At 38.9% G+C, this 19,568-nt stretch overlaps 1 protein-coding gene across 2 annotated transcripts in view; it reads left to right on the plus strand.

Moving 5' to 3' along the window:
• Positions 1 to 19,568, plus strand: part of LOC134534745 (RUN domain-containing protein 1) — a 47,079-nt gene that overhangs the window by 9,960 nt on the left and 17,551 nt on the right. For both annotated transcript variants that reach the window (XM_063373256.1, XM_063373257.1), the window contains exons 6-14: positions 3,565 to 3,659; positions 3,772 to 3,862; positions 4,354 to 4,457; positions 4,750 to 4,886; positions 10,513 to 10,711; positions 13,066 to 13,269; positions 18,457 to 18,554; positions 18,646 to 18,740; positions 18,923 to 19,033. In XM_063373256.1, coding sequence (XP_063229326.1) covers positions 3,565 to 3,659; positions 3,772 to 3,862; positions 4,354 to 4,457; positions 4,750 to 4,886; positions 10,513 to 10,711; positions 13,066 to 13,269; positions 18,457 to 18,554; positions 18,646 to 18,740; positions 18,923 to 19,029 — 1,130 coding nt within the window. In that variant the 3' untranslated portion in view covers positions 19,030 to 19,033. The remainder of the gene's footprint in view (positions 1 to 3,564; positions 3,660 to 3,771; positions 3,863 to 4,353; positions 4,458 to 4,749; positions 4,887 to 10,512; positions 10,712 to 13,065; positions 13,270 to 18,456; positions 18,555 to 18,645; positions 18,741 to 18,922; positions 19,034 to 19,568) is intronic.

Here is a 19,568-nt window from a genome sequence, read left to right on the forward strand (position 1 = left end):
TCATCTTGCAGATATGCATGAATTTAAAAGACCTTGCAAAGGAATCACTGAACAAACTATGATGAACCAAGTCTCATTTATGGTGTAGCTAAAAAAATGATTGTTTTCAGGCTTACTTTTGAATGAAAACAAAAGATTAGCTTTCATCATTGTTACTAGTCAGTTGTGAGTGCCTTGTTTTTGGAACGATGCTGAAGGTTTTTGGTTCTATTAAACACCATGATAACAGATTTTTCAGGGTTATTCTGCGGTAATTTACTTTTCACCCACATTGAAAAATTTTCAAAATTCATATTATTGGGGTAATCTTCAAATTTTGTTTTGACAAAACAAAGCCTTCCTCTCCACGTGTATGCACAATTATTAATCACTGACCTATCATAATGGATTGTGTTAAGTCAATTTTTGTATGTGACAAGAAATTACATTGAGTGTAGTATGAATGTTAGTTTTGTCAACATTTATTACTATTATTCTTGCCTTACAAATTCTCCAGGCTTTTTAATCAAAACTCTTCTAGTTGATTTGACATTTTTTCCGCAAAATTCTAACAACAATTTCTCAAGTTGATATTCTGTGCTGTAGTTTAAGGGTTGTATTCATAGCCTCAAAATGGCGACTTCCATCTCCTTGTTTTATTGTCCGCGAGAAATACGAGTTTCATGAAGACTGCGTACTTTGGCGTAAGCTTCTTTGACGTACCTACTTCCGGCTTGACGAAGCACATATTTAATATGATCAGAAATACATGAAAATACACAAACTTTACTAACTGGACTCATTTGTTAAAATTCTGCTACTTTTCACACCAAGCACTGAAACTACTGAATCCAAGGTCATCATCTATTTCTAGCAGCTAGTATTTTGTATGTATATATCACCACATTTGAGGTTATATTTTGTCCATTGTGGTTAGAAATTATTGGTTTTTTTTTTTGTTTTTTTTTTATTTTAATACTCTTGAATCAAGCCTGGAAAATCGGCAATTTAGTAACCTCAGATATCCACACCTAGTACACCTCAACTTGTGATAATTGAGTTGAACTAATGTAAGGACTTGCTAATATTTCATCTTTCCTATGCAAGTTGAACATTAAGACATACATAATTAATTATTAGTTCTAAGGATTTACTAATATCCTATTTTCAAAATAATAGATGAAATAGGTTAAATGGTGTGTTAAATTGGCTGTACTACATTGTGTACTATTATTGTTGCTAATACAGCGTGTCCATAAGAGAATGGCCCAGTTAATAATTTTAATAGTATCTTGTAAGCATTGTGGAGTTTTGGCTCAAGGTCACAATCAAAGAGTAACTCAAACAGTTTTAGATAAGCGCGTGCACGAATGTTTTCTCGCTTGCAGCGTTGCCTACACAAAACGGCGACTCCTGAGCTGTGTATCCTGCAATTTGCTAAGAGTGAATTTGTAATTTCAGTTCAACATGCGTTTAATTTGTACAAAAGTGGTTGAATGTTGAAGTGCCTGACCGTTGAATTGTTCGTAATGGTTGAGACGAGAGCTCTTTTTTGCTGGCCTCCACATTCACCTGACATAACGCCATGCAATTTTTTTCCTTTGGGACTTTATAAAAGATCATATCCACGTTCTGCCACTACTTAATGATTTGCCAGAGTTAAGAGACACAATTAAAGAGGCTATTGCTTCCATTACTCCGGACATGTTAACCAAAGTGTGGGAAGAATTGTACTTTAGGTTGGATGTGTGCCGTATAACTAAAAGGTCACATATTGAACATTTGTAAGAAAAACTAGGTTATTTTACCTTCAATTTGAAGTATGATTTGTTGTAACTAGTCAAGTTAAACTATTGAATTTGGGACATTCTTTTATAGACATTATGTATAATCGTATAATGTAAGAAACAGTTTAACCTGTTTTACCCTATTTTTAATGTTGAATATGTTGCCCATAACCTAAGTAACCGTTAACCTGGTATTACCGTTTTTCAAGGGTAACTACCCTAATATAGCCTCTAAAGAATGGTTAATACTGATTTACTACTTGTTTTAATGCAATGTGTCTTTACAAAATGATCAAAAAACATTTCATGAAGTGAAAAACTGCTCTCTGTAATTTTTTTTTTGTGTAAATGTCACTCTGCTCCAGAATAAGGCATGGCACCATAAATATTAATAAAAAAAATAATCAGATTTTACTACATAGTAAAATAAATGTTTTAATTAATAAAATTTTTATTTAGAAGGTTTACAATAATTTGAACAAATCTGATGGTATAAGCTACATAGCCAGGAAGTTTTGAATTTTTTTTAAACCATTTTGTTATTTCAACCTCTTGCAGTATTAGTTTGTCTCATCAAAAATTGTTCAGACAAAAGTTTTAGATAATTTTGAGGAATTTTACAGTAAATTGTAATTGATAGTATACCTACTAAATGAGTTAGATTTTTTTCATCTATCAACCCTTATTTCCACCCCTTGCAGTAATGGTTGGTCATGTCAAAAAATTTTTCAACAAAAGTTTAACATAATATTTAAAAAGTTCAAAATAAATAATAACGAATCCAATAGTGTATATGGTTTGGAAGTTATTCTTTTTTTATATTCAAACCCCTGTTTTTTCAGTACACTGCGGGAATGATTCATCTTGTAAAAGATTATTTTAGATGTTACGTATTTGGAAGATTTACAATAAATTGTAACAGATTTAATAGTGAAGGAAGTTGTGAATTTCTTTGTCCTCTAACCCCTGTTTTTTTACCCCTTGACGATATACAGATGTGATATTTGTTTTATTAAGGGAGTTATAGCAAAATTTATGTTTTTCGAAAAACCTTCCCTCTGGATGCCACACCATGGTAACGGCTACAATAGGTAGTTTTTCTTCTAAATAGACCTTAAACCTTTTATTTAAAATAATTTATTGTTTGCACTGAACTCTCGACAAATGTTTACATAACAAGACCGTGTGCTTACCTCAAACTAGTCTATGGTAAAATATTGCAGCCAAACAAGTAGTTGGGTCAATGGAGGCACAGGAATCCCTCAATTACTGTGTACTTCTCAAGTCCATACGTAATATTTTGGCAGAACAACATTAAGCCCACCTTACACAATACCAAATTCCCACCATACTTAGAGTAAAACTAGTGAATTTTTCCTTTTCGTACTTACTTACAAGTGCTATGTTTCCTCATCTGTATGTGTTAAAAATTTTCGAACTGGTTTTGCTCCTGGCATTACCCTCTGCCAGAATTTGATTGATGTTAGCTGTTACGGCAATAGTTGTTTCAGCGACGTATGTCCATTTATAAAACTTTTTCTGTTCACTGCATTGCAACATTTTGTGTCTGTGCATCTTTGCATCTGTGCATCTAGTATCTTTTATAGATACACAGTTTATGAGCCTATTTCACCTTTTTTGAATTGTAGTCTGTTTATGACAGTAATAATCTTACGTTAAAAACTTTTTGTTTACTCTTCTTTTTGTTGTACACTATCTTATCTCATTCTCTCATGTTTGCCCATATGTATTTTTACTACTGTATAATTTAATCATGTGTTAATTTTGTGATTTTCAGATCAGTTAAAAGGAAAGCTTAATCTCAATGTTGATGATATAGACAAATTGACTGCAGATGAACTACGCAATCAAGTGGACTATGCTGTTAGTCAGGTATGTATTCTGTGGGGGTAAAAATTATTGACTTTTAATATTCCAGACTAATAAAACAAATAATATTTCGGTATATTATTTACTAACACTGTGTTTTGTATGTTTGTTACAGCTTGTAAATCCACTAAAGGTAAAAGAACATTTAGTAATGCAGTTGAAGACACAAATAACAGATTTGGAAAGGTTTATACATTTTTTACAAGGTTGGTAATTTTAAATATCTATAATTTTCTGGTCAGTTTTGTTTGGTTTGTCTTAGCTGAGGGCTGGTAAGTGATGCCATAAAGAAACTAAAAAGAGCCGTTCATGACATAGGTGAGAAAACCACAAACTTAATAACAATATTAATCAAAACTACTGTTACTATATTGATTTCTGCTGGTTATTTTCAGCCAGACAGTGTCAAAATTTTTCATTTCCAATTATTTGCATAATTTTCTGTGAAGCTGGCCATTGCTGTAACCCTGTACTGGAAGCCATGAATAAAGGAGTACCACAGTCACTTTTAAACAAGTTATCATTGGTTCTGTGACTAAAAAAGAGAAATAACGTGCTGCAGTACTTAATCTTTTCCTGTGTGTGTGTTCTTGAGAGTACTCTGCACTAAAGTTTCAATAAAATAAATAAATTAAACTTTTTATTGGAACACTATGTTATTCAAAGAAGGATAGCTGAAGATCGTCCCCTCTTTCAGGTGAGACAACATTCGAAGCAGAAGGGAAAAAGTGTACCTGCTCCTGCCACCAACATTACAGTTCTGGTCTGAAGCCAGCCTTGACCGGGAATAGTCATGAGGAGGTATGTATGCCTAGTACTTTTTTTAAGGCCTTGCATATATATATACATACCTGTCTAGACATTATGTTCAAGAATTTGTTTAAAGAATGATATTGAAAGAGCCAATTAATCATATCTCATTCTCGCTGTAGTTTTTTCACAACTTACGTTTCACTACATCGAGTTTCAATTAATAAGTAATATTATACTTAAAATTATTAAAAATAAAAATATTGAAATGTTTGTTTTGTTGCTAGTTGCTAGACAGACTGTAGCATAGCAAATGAGTGAGATTGCGTGTGTGTTTTTTTAGATCCGCAAAGAGACGGTGAACATAATGAGGAAAGCATCTACATTGCTGCAAATGTTTGCCGCAGCTCAGTTTGGCTGTGGAGCCGACCACTTCCAGAAGAACCTGCTGAAGAGAACTGGCCGGGGACGACACTGGGGGTAGGTTTACATCTCGTGTGACATCAGTTTCGGTGCATGCAGTGTTAAAGCTCTGTAGTTTTCTCAGTAATTTTTTACAGTATGGGTGCCACTCTAAAAAAAAAGGTAAACCCCTGTAAATGTACTGTTACGATCGCGCTTGGCTGCAGTGCTTGGCGTCGCCGCGCTCGTTCGGCCTGTCTGCGCCCCCCTTCCACCCGCATCCTCTCCCTGGTATCTCGTGTCATACTGTCTCGCAACATCCTGACCGTCGCAGCACGCACCTGCCTCAGATCGAGTTACTTAAAAGAGGCCGCACTGCTGCATAAAAGGACTCAGACATGTTTATCGGCGCGTTTTGTGGGAACCCGATGCTTGTTGCGTTTATCGGCGTTCTTTGAGCAGCCGCTGCGTCCTTCGAGGACTCACGACGCGTTTCTGGGCATTTCGACGGCGAAGGTCGTGCGATATCTCGGAGACATGCCCGATTGTTCTGGACGGGAACCCAAGGGCTATATAAGGAGGTTGGGCCGACCTTCGAGAGGAGTTCAGTGGGGAGTTCTCCCGCGGCGGAGTTTCCGGGCGATAGTGCCGCGGGTGCGGCAGAGTGGCGAAGTCCTTGGACGAAGGTTCCAGGGCAGAGAGTCTGAGTGGGGAGTTCTTCCGCGGCGGAGTTTCCGGGCGATAGTGCCGCGGGTGCGGCAGAGTGGCGAAGTCCTTGGACGAAGGTTCCAGGGCAGGGAGTGAGTGAGTTCAGTGGAGTCGGGAGTTTCCGGGCGAGAGTCGCGGGCGCGGCGGAGTCCCGAGTGAAGTTGCGAGCGAGTCGTCGTGTGGGATCTCGGCGAAGGGTGTGACGGCGGCGGCGGAGTGCGGCGACGGAGTCCCGCGGCAGTGACCCACGAGGGGTGCTGCGACGAGAGTTGCGCCGGAAGTGCGGCCCAGCGAGGTGTGTGAAACGAGTGACTGGGGAATTGACATTTCTTTACGTGTAATTAATTATCTGCTAATTTAGAAGATTATTTGTAAGTGACAAGTAGTGGTAATAAATAAAACTGTGTGTGTGAAATAAAATCTATTAATTGGGCTATCCTTTACGAACCCGTAGGGAAATCGTAACATTTTGGTGTCAGAAGTGGGATAGCCCTAATTAATAGATTTAGGATTCAGTTAAGAAATAGGATTTAGTTTTTCGAGAGTAAAGTTAGCATTTAGAAATTTAGTGGATTTGTAATTTTCTAGAGCTAGTTTGAGTTTACTGTAGTCAGTGATAGTTTTGAATGTAATAGAGTTATTGTTATTTTAATTAGAAGGTTCGTCTAAGTCATTTAAAATTAAGAACAATATTCAAAAAATTATTATTATTTAGGTTGTTTAATTATTAGTAAATGATTTAAAGAGAGATGGCTACTGAAGAGCTTACTGACGAGCAATACAAGGAGATAATGGTTGCCCTAGAAGAAATAAGAGCCACTTGGGAGAACTATAACAAAGATATGTTAGCCAGTATAAAGAACTATACGGAAGAAATGGTAACCAAAATCGAGAACTTTACAGAAGAAATGAAGAGTGGAAGGAAGGAGAGTAAGAACCACCATGAAGAAAAGAAGAGCAGGTCAAATAATAGCCTAGAGGAAATGAAGAAGGGTCAGAATGAACTGAAGCATGGCCAAGAAGGAATGAGGAATGAAATGAAGACCGAAGTGAAGATAAGCATAGAAGAGAAGAACAGCCAAGAGAAAAACAGCGAAGAGAAGAACGGCGAACAGAAGACCGGTCAGGAGAAGAACAGCGAAGAGAAGAACAGAGAAATGAAGACCAGCCAAGAGGAGACCAGCCAAGAAGAGACCAGCCAAGAAGAGAACAGCGAAGAGAATAACAGTGAAGAGAAGAACAACAAAGAGAAGACTAGCGAAGAGAAGACTAGCGAAGAGAAGACCAGCGAAGAGGAGACCTGCCGAGAGGAGACCAGTCAAGAGAACAGTGAAGAGAACAGCGAAGAGAACAGTGAAGAACACTGCGAAGAGGACATTAGCCAAGGAGAGGAGAACAGCCAGGACATGAAGATGAAAGAAGAGCTGAAGAAAAGCATAGAAGTAGTCAAGATGAGTTATAAAGTAAGGAATATTGAAAAAGAAGAAATGAAAATAAGCGAAAGAGAGAGGGGAAAATGCCAAGAAAAGCTGAAGAAAAGCCGAGAAGAGAGTCAAGAAGAGATAGAGAAGTGCAAAGAAGAAATGAAGAAAGACGAAAGAGAGAGGGGAAAATGCCAAGAAAAGCTGAAGAAAAGCCGAGAAGAGAGTCAAGAAGAGATAGAGAAGTGCAAATCAGAAACGAAGAAAGACCAAGAAGAGACTCAGGAAGACCAAGAAGAGGTGAAGAAAGACCAAGAACAGGGGAAGAAAAACCGAGAAGAGATAATGAGAACACAAGGAGTCATGAAAAGGGTACAAGGAGAAACTAAGTGCAGTCCAGGTGAGACACAGAAGAACCAAGAGGGCACGAGTAACCAAGAAGAGACGAAGAAGAGCCTGGAAGAAATGCTGTGCGAACAAGTAGCTGCGAGAGAAGAAATGGAGGGAAAAAGGGAAGATACAAGGAAACCGTTGGAAGGCAATAAGCAATGCACTCAAGAGTATCGGGTCCGTCCAAGGCATCGGTCAGCCCGTCTCGGGCAGCTGGCTGAACGACATGGCGCATCTGCGATGCAGAAATGTCGCCGGGTGACAAGAGAAGCTACATCTAATGAGAGAGAGGGTTATCTGGTGAGACTGTACAGCCCGCGATGGAGGAAAAGCAGGAGGCCTAAACTTTGAGTAGCATGGGGACTTCCAGGAGGAGATGCATTACCTGTTCGGGACGAACAGGTTTAAGGAGGGGGCAATGTTACGATCGCGCTTGGCTGCAGTGCTTGGCGTCGCCGCGCTCGTTCGGCCTGTCTGCGCCCCCCTTCCACCCGCATCCTCTCCCTGGTATCTCGTGTCATACTGTCTCGCAACATCCTGACCGTCGCAGCACGCACCTGCCTCAGATCGAGTTACTTAAAAGAGGCCGCACTGCTGCATAAAAGGACTCAGACATGTTTATCGGCGCGTTTTGTGGGAACCCGATGCTTGTTGCGTTTATCGGCGTTCTTTGAGCAGCCGCTGCGTCCTTCGAGGACTCACGACGCGTTTCTGGGCATTTCGACGGCGAAGGTCGCGCGATATCTCGGAGACATGCCCGATTGTTCTGGACGGGAACCCAAGGGCTATATAAGGAGGTTGGGCCGACCTTCGAGAGGAGTTCAGTGGGGAGTTCTCCCGCGGCGGAGTTTCCGGGCGATAGTGCCGCGGGTGCGGCAGAGTGGCGAAGTCCTTGGACGAAGGTTCCAGGGCAGAGAGTCTGAGTGGGGAGTTCTTCCGCGGCGGAGTTTCCGGGCGATAGTGCCGCGGGTGCGGCAGAGTGGCGAAGTCCTTGGACGAAGGTTCCAGGGCAGGGAGTGAGTGAGTTCAGTGGAGTCGGGAGTTTCCGGGCGAGAGTCGCGGGCGCGGCGGAGTCCCGAGTGAAGTTGCGAGCGAGTCGTCGTGTGGGATCTCGGCGAAGGGTGTGACGGCGGCGGCGGAGTGCGGCGACGGAGTCCCGCGGCAGTGACCCACGAGGGGTGCTGCGACGAGAGTTGCGCCGGAAGTGCGGCCCAGCGAGGTGTGTGAAACGAGTGACTGGGGAATTGACATTTCTTTACGTGTAATTAATTATCTGCTAATTTAGAAGATTATTTGTAAGTGACAAGTAGTGGTAATAAATAAAACTGTGTGTGTGAAATAAAATCTATTAATTGGGCTATCCTTTACGAACCCGTAGGGAAATCGTAACAGTACTATATTAATTAACTTCCTTGTTTTATTTCTAGTTATTCTTTGGAGTTACATTTTGATATTTCTAGTAGTTCACATGTAATTAACCATTTTAAAATTTAAGAGGTTAGATTAGTAACACAAAAAATACTTTAAAATTGTGTGGATGGTTTGCAAGGTTAGGTTAGCTACATAAAAAAAAATATTTATAAAAATGTTGCTTATTTAACTTAACCTAACGTTCACTAGCCAACAATCATCAACATGAGCGTAAACCTAACCAACCAAAAACATGATACATTTAGAATTATCAATAGTACGAGATACTAAAAATTACCATTTTACTCCCCTAAATCGCAATTCCAGGGCACATCCTGCACACAACTGCTCCGCAACTCCCGACATTCTCGCACTAGCGTAATCCATCCGAACAACCTTTCTCAATACAATGTTAACAGCACAAGAAAATATTGTTTCATTTGTTGTTTCAAACCAAGTACCAAACTAGGAAGAAACAGTTTTGCACAGTAAGACAACTTTTGAATTTGAAAATAATCTTTACATTGCTACTAGAACTACAATTCACAAATAAAAATATACCATGTAGACCTATAGTCAATGAAACTAGTTATTCATAATTTTAATCATTATAAATACAATGAAGTTACATCATCAGTCTTTTAATATATTATACATTGAGTGAGCAAGTAAAAAAAACAACTAATTACAGGTATGAACTATTGCTGTAAAATTAATTATTTTTCCAACAGTTGGCAAAATTTCTTGGAACGTGTAAAACACCATATTAAGCATGGTACATATCATAACCTTCTAAAAAATGCTTCTGAAGTATAAGTGCTTGAGCCAATGATAACAGAGTTTGTATGTCTCCTTTATATCCTTAAGATTGTTATTTGCTTAAGGCCCTTTAAATATCCTTAAATTTTCTACCGGTCCTGTAAAACTCCTTAATAAATGTTTTATTTCAGTTACATAAAATATTTTGTGTTTGAATTTTTTATTCTGTTCTTTTAGACATTAGCGGCAAGCAATGTTTCGCACTTCCACTTTGTGAGTGTTTCACAAAGCTGTTTGTATAACACCGGACATACTAGTTTTGCCTGTGTTCTATTTTTCAGTGGTGAAGTAGAGGGTTTACATAAGTATATATATATATATATACATTTATATAACATATAAATATATTTAACTTAAGCCAAGAACCCTCAGTTTGCTCGTGCAATTTCGGAAATGTTACCTTTCATTCTATAAATCATTTGAATATAAAAATACTGGTACCAATAAATTGTCAGTTGGAACAAGTGTAAGGCTACTATACTATAAATAATTTATGTGCTATAAGTATATAAGTACTATAAGCTGAATTTGAAGTTGATTACTGAATGTTCAGGTTAACCGTAATGCCCACTGTAGTGAGTAAGCCCGCCTGTGAAGTGTATAAACCTAAGCAGTTTCTAATTCACAGGGTCGTCGAGAGGGAGGAGCAAAGGGGGCAGAATTCCCAGGAGGGATTTAGTTTTGAGATTTCTTTTAATGCCAGGGTTTACCCTGATAGGACGGAAATTACAAGCCTGTTGTTAATTGAATTGGTAAGAAACCATACAAGTTATGTATGGTTTCACAGATCACATTTACAGTCTTTTAGATTTTTTTTAAAATTGTGGGGCTTAAAAATAGGAAGGGGCGCCCGACACTATTTTTTGTCCCCGGGCCCTAGGTTTCTCTGGATGGCCCTGCCAGTTGGTATTGGCACGTGTGTTTGTACGATGTTTGTTGCGATGTTCCTCGGCCAGGGACCTGAGAGCCAGGCTGGAAGTCGCAGTGAACTACGTGCTGGAGCTGATGTCTCGCACAGAGCGGAGCGTGCACACGGACTACAGCTCGGACTCGGAAGACGTGCCGGTCATTGTGTGCGACGCCAAGCTTGCCCACGCAGTGAGGAAGCAGCTAGCCCTGAGCATAAGGGACCTCATGCAGCACGGCTTGATGCCGGTGAGTTGACAGTGGTCAGCACATCTGGACCACGCCCATGTCGGATTAGTGATTTTGCAGTATTTAACGGTGATGTACCGTAAGTAAAGTCAGCATCTCAGCCGTGTGAGTACCGACCGCCACTGTCGAAGTATGTCCTGTGACGCGGACCACTGTCAAGTCAAACACTCAAACTGTCAGTGTTGATTCCGCATAGTATATTCTTTTGGAACTTTGGCTATCAAGACAAGGGTTAATCATAATCTTTTTTTACAGCTTTTTAATTTAGACTGATGCTTTCACAGTATTACATGACTTAGCTCCGGGCGAGCTGGAGCCACATCTGACGTACACTTGACTTAATTCTTCCTTAGACCACCATCGAGGTCGGAAGCATCCTTTTATGTTTGAGCTCCCAGCATCCTTTTATGTATGAGCTCCATGTGTACCTTGGTGGGTTTATTTGAGCAAGGCCTAACCACTGCTCCTTCAGTTATAGCCTCGCAGCGTCGGCACACAGGCAGGTGCATGCTTACAGGACAGGTCGACTCCGGTGTCTTGTCTTACTTAACTGCCCGGTCACGGACACACACAAGCCTCAACGTTTAGGCCAAAGACAATTGCCATGAAAGTTATCCAAATTACTGTGATAATGACAAGTGTGTGTTGTAGTGTACTTCTCAGTACATGTGGAAGCTACAATAAATGCTGCACGAGGCTACTCCTGCACGTTTTAGTAGTGTTTTCTCATCCCAGTCATTTTCCTGTCCTGGCAAGTGTCCGAGCGAGAGTGTGGAGACTAGCAAGGGTGTGTACACGGGCCCAGAACACATGCGCCAACTAGTTCAGGCTTACGTGATCAAGCACAAGGCGACATCATCGATCGACTACTCCAACTTCGTCGTGAGCAGACTGTCTGATGGCTGCAGTGTTCTGTGCATGCGCGAGTATAATAAATTTTGTCAACAAAGGCATGGCATATTGTTTTTCATTGTTACTTTAATTTGAGTACATGTTCACTTTACAATGTTAGGCTGTGGTGTTGCGACGCATCTTGTCCGTTTCTGTGTGTGCCCAGCCCTAGGAATCTCTTACTTAGACCATAAGAACAATGTACATAGCTATTCTCCGTTCACTCTTAGCTGAGTTCTGAAATAAACAAACACCGCCGTATCACTGCGCCGCGTCAGCAAGTGATAGGCTGAATTCATCTGGCGCGCCAAGCACTAGTTACAACACACACACTTCAGTACAGTCGGTGCTAATAAAATAACGGAGACGTAATATAACAGGAAGCACCGTAGCACTTTGTACAGCGTAGGTGGTTCATTTGCGAAGAAAAAACTATGCACTTTACGCCTAATAACCGTCTTCACAAAATCATCACAAGTTTTTATAACAGGATACTCAAGTTTCCTTTTCTTCCCGGAAGATGTTAATGTCCCGGTGTCCTGTAATTATTTCCTTGCACGAAGCACACTGCTCTTCGAAACACGCCTAAATTCCTCAGTTAAACTCGCGATATCGTTCACACGACAATCCGGATATTTGTCTGAAAATGTTTTAAAAACATTCAACACAATAGTTTTCTGTGCACTTTTCAAAGGCTTTCCCGTTCTGTGTTTTACAAAACTCGGTCCGACGTCAGCCATAACAAACCGTGCGCGCGCGAATCCGAAATGCAACTGTTGCGCCGGGCATCAACTGTACACTGTACAGTACCTTTTGTCTATGCAATCGTACACACGGCGTCTGCTAACATAATTGTAAGTACATACTTGCTGACACATTAAACCGTATTGGAAATTAATGATGAATCGCTATAATACTATACATCAGCAATTGTTATAAAAAGACAGTGTAAAAATACTTACAAATGGTACGTAACCAAGGGACTATTTCTTGTGCACGAATAATGTGCGCGGCGGCCGGCAGCCAATGAAAATGTTTGTTTACAAGAGGCTTTGTTTATTCCAAAACTCAGGTAAGAGTGAACGGAGAATAGAAAGGGTGTATGATAATTTCATTTGGGGGGGGGGGGGGGGGTTATAGAAACACTTTTTCTGCTGTTTACATAAATGCCCCTGATAGCTAGTAATTATTCAGCTAATTATTTAAGCAATTATAAATGTGTAGATGTAGTAACTTGATTCAGGTAACCATACATGTACCTCAAATTTGTGGAAAAACATTATCTATGATGAACTGCCAAAAACCTCTGCGCAAAAATAAATAATAATTTATTTTCACACGCATAAATTCTTGGGGTCATGGGGTTTACTTAACAATTGATGTTTTATGATTAATTTGTACGCTATTTTAAAAATGGAAGTAGCTTGTTTTCTTGATCGTGTTGTCTATTTTCCAATGTCCAGATAGGCCAGAGCGAGAGCGTCGTTCCGTTCGTGGGTTGCTTTGCGCACACACAGTCGCCTGTCAAAACGATGCACGCCTGGGAGCTGGTGCTCAAGTACTACGAGCTGAAGAACGGGGAGCGCTTCAACTCGACCCCTGCGAGGACCTTGTCGCAGAGCTTCAAGCTGGACATCGTGGGAGGAACTGCCATTTCCAGCAAGCAGGTGCGGCACACAGTGTGTTCCGGGTGATCTGAACACTCAGTGTCTCTCGTCTGTTACCACTGACCACGTACTCAGGGGCGGCTTCAGGCCACACGCCTAGCAGTTTGCCCAGTTTTCTGTAAAGAATATGGACATTAATGGGAAAAGGAAGAGTCAAGATTTAATTAGCATGTAATTTCAAGAGCTGGTCAATATCCTTAAGATTTCAATTGAGGTTAATATTTCATTTTTGAAAAAGTTTTAAAATTTGTATTGCTCAGAATGACGTGATTTAACCAAAATTTGTTCATTAGAATTTACAAAATCAACTAAATCATAATTTCTCAGAAAAATATCAAAATTCCTTAAGCTAAATTAAGAAACCATTGTTGGAATTAAAGTTCCAGATTGGCTCAGAAATGTTTTTTTAAAGATTTTATTTTTCAAATTTCCCTAAGGAGGTTTATTACATATTCCTCTTTCCTCTGCAAGCGCGGTAAGGCCTCTGAGGGCCCTGCTAAGTCTAGGGACGCCACTGACATACTAGGACAACTTCTCGATAGAAAGAAAATATTTATGTGTTAAAAATTTAAAACTGTTCAGGTCAGCTGGAGTTCACTTTTAGCATATACTAGAGTATATCAGGATTAAGGATATTATTTGATAGAAATAAAATTAACAGGTCACTTTGAGAAACACAAAATTTAGGCAGACATGCTGCTGATCCTACTCTTTTTTTTTTAACTAGTAGCAGTTAACTGTAGTTGATATATTTTGTAGTTGTGTATTTATTTCAATAGTATCTGCATTCTGATACATGATGATCAACCTTGAAAGTAAGGTAAACTTGGAGTAATCAAGGAATTCAACATACATTGAAATAAGTTAAAACTATTAGCTGATAGCTCCTTAGAGCATCCCGACCATTATAATGCTTTGTGCTCGAGGTGTTGTATTTGAGCTTGGGTGGCGTTCACCTCACTCTAGGCAGTCGATACCACGAACCTTTCAACAGTGCCCAGTGCATCATGGTCGGTCTCACGTGTTTCATACACAGAGAATAAACACAGGCCAAATGGTTCTGGTGCCTTCTCATCTAATGGGCGGTATGCCAAACACACAAAAATTAATGGCTCGACAGAAAATGGAACTTGCCTTTCAAACTTGGAGCGACACGTGGTAGATACGACCGATGCTACGCGGGATTGTTACACACTGAAATTGCACCCACTTTCAGGAGTGCCAATAGCAACAAAAAGGTTTTCCAACCAACCTCAACACAATAAGGTGGGAAAATTCAAATTCACAGTATATATCTGAAGCTGAACTATACAACACATTATTTCTGTTCCAAAATAATCCATCAATTTCTCAATACTAATGATTTCAAACTGATCAGGAAAAAAAAATAGTGCAATCATTAGTGCATGGCTTCAAGTGTAATTGAAAATAGTGCATTAGTGTAATATCAAAGAGTTTAATTTTTAGTAGGGATGGGCCGGTCGAATCCTCGAATCCCACCGAATCTCTAGTATTCGAAAGATTCGGGATTCGAGGAAAAATATTGATGTAAATGTAGTACTTTAAAAACTTAAATGCTTACAATTTACTTGGCCTGTTTACGTTTTCCTTGGAACACATCCTATTGAGGTACAGTAGAACCTCGTTAATACGTGATGGTCAGGACCGAGATAATCACGGATTACCGAATTTCACGGAGTAGCGATTAAAAGCCCGGAAGTCTTGTCAAGCTTCTCAGACACCGGCGTGCAGCTGGGTTATGGCCGTTCACGGTAAGGGCCGGCTGTCTTCGAATTAGTGTCTCGGCTTAAAAAAATACAGCACTGCCTAGCCATTAGTTCACGGTCATTTACAACAGCCGAAGAGAGAAAGATAAGATCGTGCTGACCTTGCAACCCCCCCCCCCCCCCTCCATCGTATAGCCGAATGCCAGCCAGACACGTCACTCGCTAGGCGCCTGCCGTGCGTTGGCGGGTGGAAACAAACAAAGGGAGACGGGAAGCAGAATTCCAGGACATCCCCCTCAAGTTTAAAGAGTGACAAATGTGACAGCTGAAAGGGGGGCGACACAAAGGGTCGGTACAAACAGAGTTGCAGAGTTTGGCGGCCCACGCAATGGCTTGTAGTGTTTGCCGGCCGCTGGCCCGCGTGACGTTAATTTTAAGCGCTGACAATTTTTATTTCTCTTTTTTTTCTTCTCTTTTAAATCGTCCCGGATTATCCGATTCCCGAATTAGCGCAACACGGATTAACGAGGTTCTACTGTATTGTATTTTTAATTCGTTATTATATAAAAAAAATTATGAAGCATGTACTGATGTGGGAAACTTACTTTATATTCATGAACATGGATGCATTGTCGCTACATTGGCATTAAATAAGTCAAAAATCACATATGTATTCTCAGAATATGCTAAAAAGTAAAATAAAGCACATTTAGGATCTAGACTAAATATGAATCTTGTTTTTTTTTTAAATAACTTTACCGAGAAATCTGTTACTTAGTAATACAACAATAATGCCGACTTTCATCACAAGTTACGGTCGCACATTGTAGCATTGCACAATGAGGATTTGTTATATATATATATTTTTTTTTTGGGTCATAAGAATATTGATTAAGAGTAACTTTGATATGAAGGATAATAATTAGTTTTTATGTAGATGATAATTGTTCAGATCTGTTAAGAATTGTTATTAATTACTTTGGTTAAATTTCATGGAAAGCCTTAAAATACTTATTTCCTTGAGATACTTAATTATTAATTTGAGGGTTAATTCCAGTCCATAATAAATAATTTTGAAATTTGATAATTAATGTCAGAAATTGTTTTGTTTAAAGCAGTATAGATTATAATTTTACAGGACATCATTTTTAAACAAAAGTTTTTAATATGAATTTCAACTTTGTTTACTAAATTTTGAACATTGTATTTGAATTTTTTGGGTAATTTTATATTCTATTGGATATTGCTAGTGTAATATTTTGAGAATAGTCTGGAAAGTACAGAAGGAAGAGCGGACAGGCGCGACACTCTGGCGCCAGAAAGTTATTTTTCACTTTGTAAATGCGTGTTTGGGATTTACGCGTCACGTTGTACGCACAGCTGTAACGACCGTCTGGAAGGGTCTCTGGAGGCTACCACTAGCCAGCCAATCAGGGCGAGCCCTAGCGTCAAGTGATGTGCCCGTACGAATTTCCTTATATGGTCATGTTTTGGAATTATGTACGCTGATTGGTCAGTTGGCCCACGGGGTTGCCTCCCTTGTTTTCACCTTTACAAGGGAAGGTAATCTCGTCGACCAATTCACTTGTTGCTCGATCGTCGCCGAACTCGGTCGTGTCGTCGGCAAGTCGCAAGACAAATGGAAAATTACTAAGAGATAATTTAACGCCTAGGGGCTGGGGCCAGGCCGTATTTTTTTAACTTAAGTTCATTTTTTTCGGACAAATGTATTAGAAATTTAGGCCCTAGGCGTCGGCATCGGCCCGACTTCGTGGGATTACGGTCCGCGATCGACGGTACCTTGAGTTATGTAATTAATTAACCAAGGGACATTACATAAGTTTTTTTTTTCTTTGGCGAGTGACAAGACTCCTCGACCATCAATGGCAAGATGTATGGTGCTGTGGTATGTATTTAGACATCGTTAAAATTTTTATAAGAAAAGACAGAAAACTGTGCAAGTAACGAATTTTCTAACTAAATTCATTTGTAAAATTGTGTACTGAGGCCATGTAACAATGAGAAAAAACATTTTTTTTAAAAGAAATAAACAAAGATAATTTAATAAACTCTTTTATTTCCAAATAACGCAGAACCATCGTAATGAAAAATTCCTCAGGAACATTGTTTGTTTTGTTTTGTTATGTTTCTCTGTGTGCTTAGCCGGGCAAAACATACAACGTAACAACATGTAGTAATAGGTAACAATGAAATAATGAATGACAAAAATTAATACATTATACAATTATTATTTTAATCGCAATTCAATTTTAAATATTCTGATACACGTTCTATATATGAATTTTTTTAGGACCAAGTTTGGTTTGTGTAGACTACCAACGTTAAAATATGTATTATCTGAGAATTCCATGATGGCCAACCAATGAATTTGTTAGCCAATCATTTTGAGCAATATAAAAAATAACTAATATTAGGTAATATAAAAAATTTTAATGGGTAAACTAGAGAAAACACCCCATCACTTTTAACTTCGGGCATATTAATCACTATGCTTTAGTGAGGCTTAATTTTAAAAGATGCACAACAATATTTCTTATGGCCTAAAACCATTGAAGCCAAGATGGCACCTTTCAGTTTCCATTAAATATTTCAGGAAAGCGTTTACCTTCATTTGGGACTTTAAAAAAATGTCAAGTTGGTAACTACAAAATATTGTTCCGTCAGATGTTGAATTTTGTTTTCCGATTTCCGTGGATACATGAATCACTGTACTCACAGATAATGCCTGAATGCCTTAAATCCACCAAGTCGGATTCTACAGCAATTGATGAAGTGACCAGATTCTTACGTGATCCTACAGTTAACCCAGAAATAAACATCCTCGAATACTGGAAAACTCAGTATGCATGTTCACCCAGGGTACATAAACTGTCCAAAAAATATTTGTGTTCACCACCTGCGACAGTGTTCTCTGAACGTTTGTTCAGCACTGCAGGAAACATATGTGACCAAAAACGGAATCGTCTTGATCCAGACCGTGTCAAAATCCTTGTTTTTTTAAATAAAAATTTAAAGGGTTAAATAATTCTGCATAATGTTTAATTTTTTCTCTTAACTTATAAATTATTTTATAATTAACCCTTGAGAACTGGATTCGGATTCGAGGGGTGGATTCGAGGTACTGTTTGGGATTCGGATTCGAGAAAAATGGGATTCGAACCATCACTAATTTTTAGGTGTTACTGTTTGTAGTTGTACTGTATATTATACACTGTCCCAATTAAATCAGATTTTTAAAATTATTTATATATGTGTATGTGTGCACACACACACACACACATATACATACACATTACACACACACTTGAGTGAAATTTTTATTATTATTGTTGCTTTTTTATATTATTAAAATAATGAATTGCAGTATTATAGACAAAATTAGCTATGTTTGGTTTCCTTTATCTTAATTCTAATGCCAGCAGTTTTTTTTTGTTTACAGAATTTGCTGAGTATTATTGGAAACATCCTGACGACGCATACACAGTACAAGAGAAGTTACGACTCGCATTTCAAAGCGTTCGTGTGTGCTGCGCTAAAGTAAGTGTGTAGTAACAATACCTTCCTTGTGAGTGATGGTACCCAAGGACTTCTGATGTGCTGTGACGTCTCTACTTGCTTGTTTCCACAGCCAGAAGAAGCTGGTAACGTGGATACGCCTGATATTGCACTGCCAGACATTGCTTGATTGGTATTACCAGCCATGGAGTTACGTGGTTAAAACAGGTATTTTCCTGTTTTTCTTAAAGAACTTAGCCTTACAGATTTTTTTATATCTGTAAAATACAGTACTGGTTTAGGAAATGATTATTTTACTTTATATAATTATTGTAGGTGTGAATAAGGAAAATATATTTAATTAGTGGTTTTATCTGAGTAATTGAATCAATGTGAAACATTTGTTACAGGTTTTGAGGATGGTTACGAGAGCCTGGATAGGTTGACACACCTCAAGTTTGAACTGCCGGTGGATCTTGCTGTTAGACAGTTCCAGAACATCAAAGATGCTTTCTAATCTGGTAAGTGGTAAAGAACGTTAGAACGTACCATATTTACCTGAAAATAATTGACACCAAATGTTTGGTTATGACGTTATGAGTTTATGAAAAATGATGTACATATTGGAATTCTCAATCCAAACACATGGACAGTAAAAATTATTAAATGTATACTAAATTACCTAGAGCTCATTTGGTTGAACTTTTGCCAGTAGAGAATTTTTTAAACAGCAGATGACAATTTTAAAAAAATTGAATTTTATGGCTGTAATTCAAAAGTCATTGCTAGAGACGTGCATATTTCGCGATTGCGATAAAACGAATTTTTACGCGAATTTGAGTACATTTTTAAGAATAACGCGAATTTCTCACATTTTGGATAATAACGCGAAATCCTTGAATTTTCGGCGAACAGTCAGAACATTTTCCTCATTCGAACACGGCAATTCAATTTGTAAATACAGTAACAAACGTGAAACAACAAAAAAACCAAAGATAACTACCCACACAGTGTATTTTATAACATGAAAAGTTGCTTTTATTTCTAAACATGTAA

The sequence above is a fragment of the Bacillus rossius genome, chromosome 8, assembly GCF_032445375.1.
Source record: "Bacillus rossius redtenbacheri isolate Brsri chromosome 8, Brsri_v3, whole genome shotgun sequence".
Classification (NCBI taxonomy): Eukaryota; Metazoa; Arthropoda; class Insecta; order Phasmatodea; family Bacillidae; genus Bacillus; species Bacillus rossius.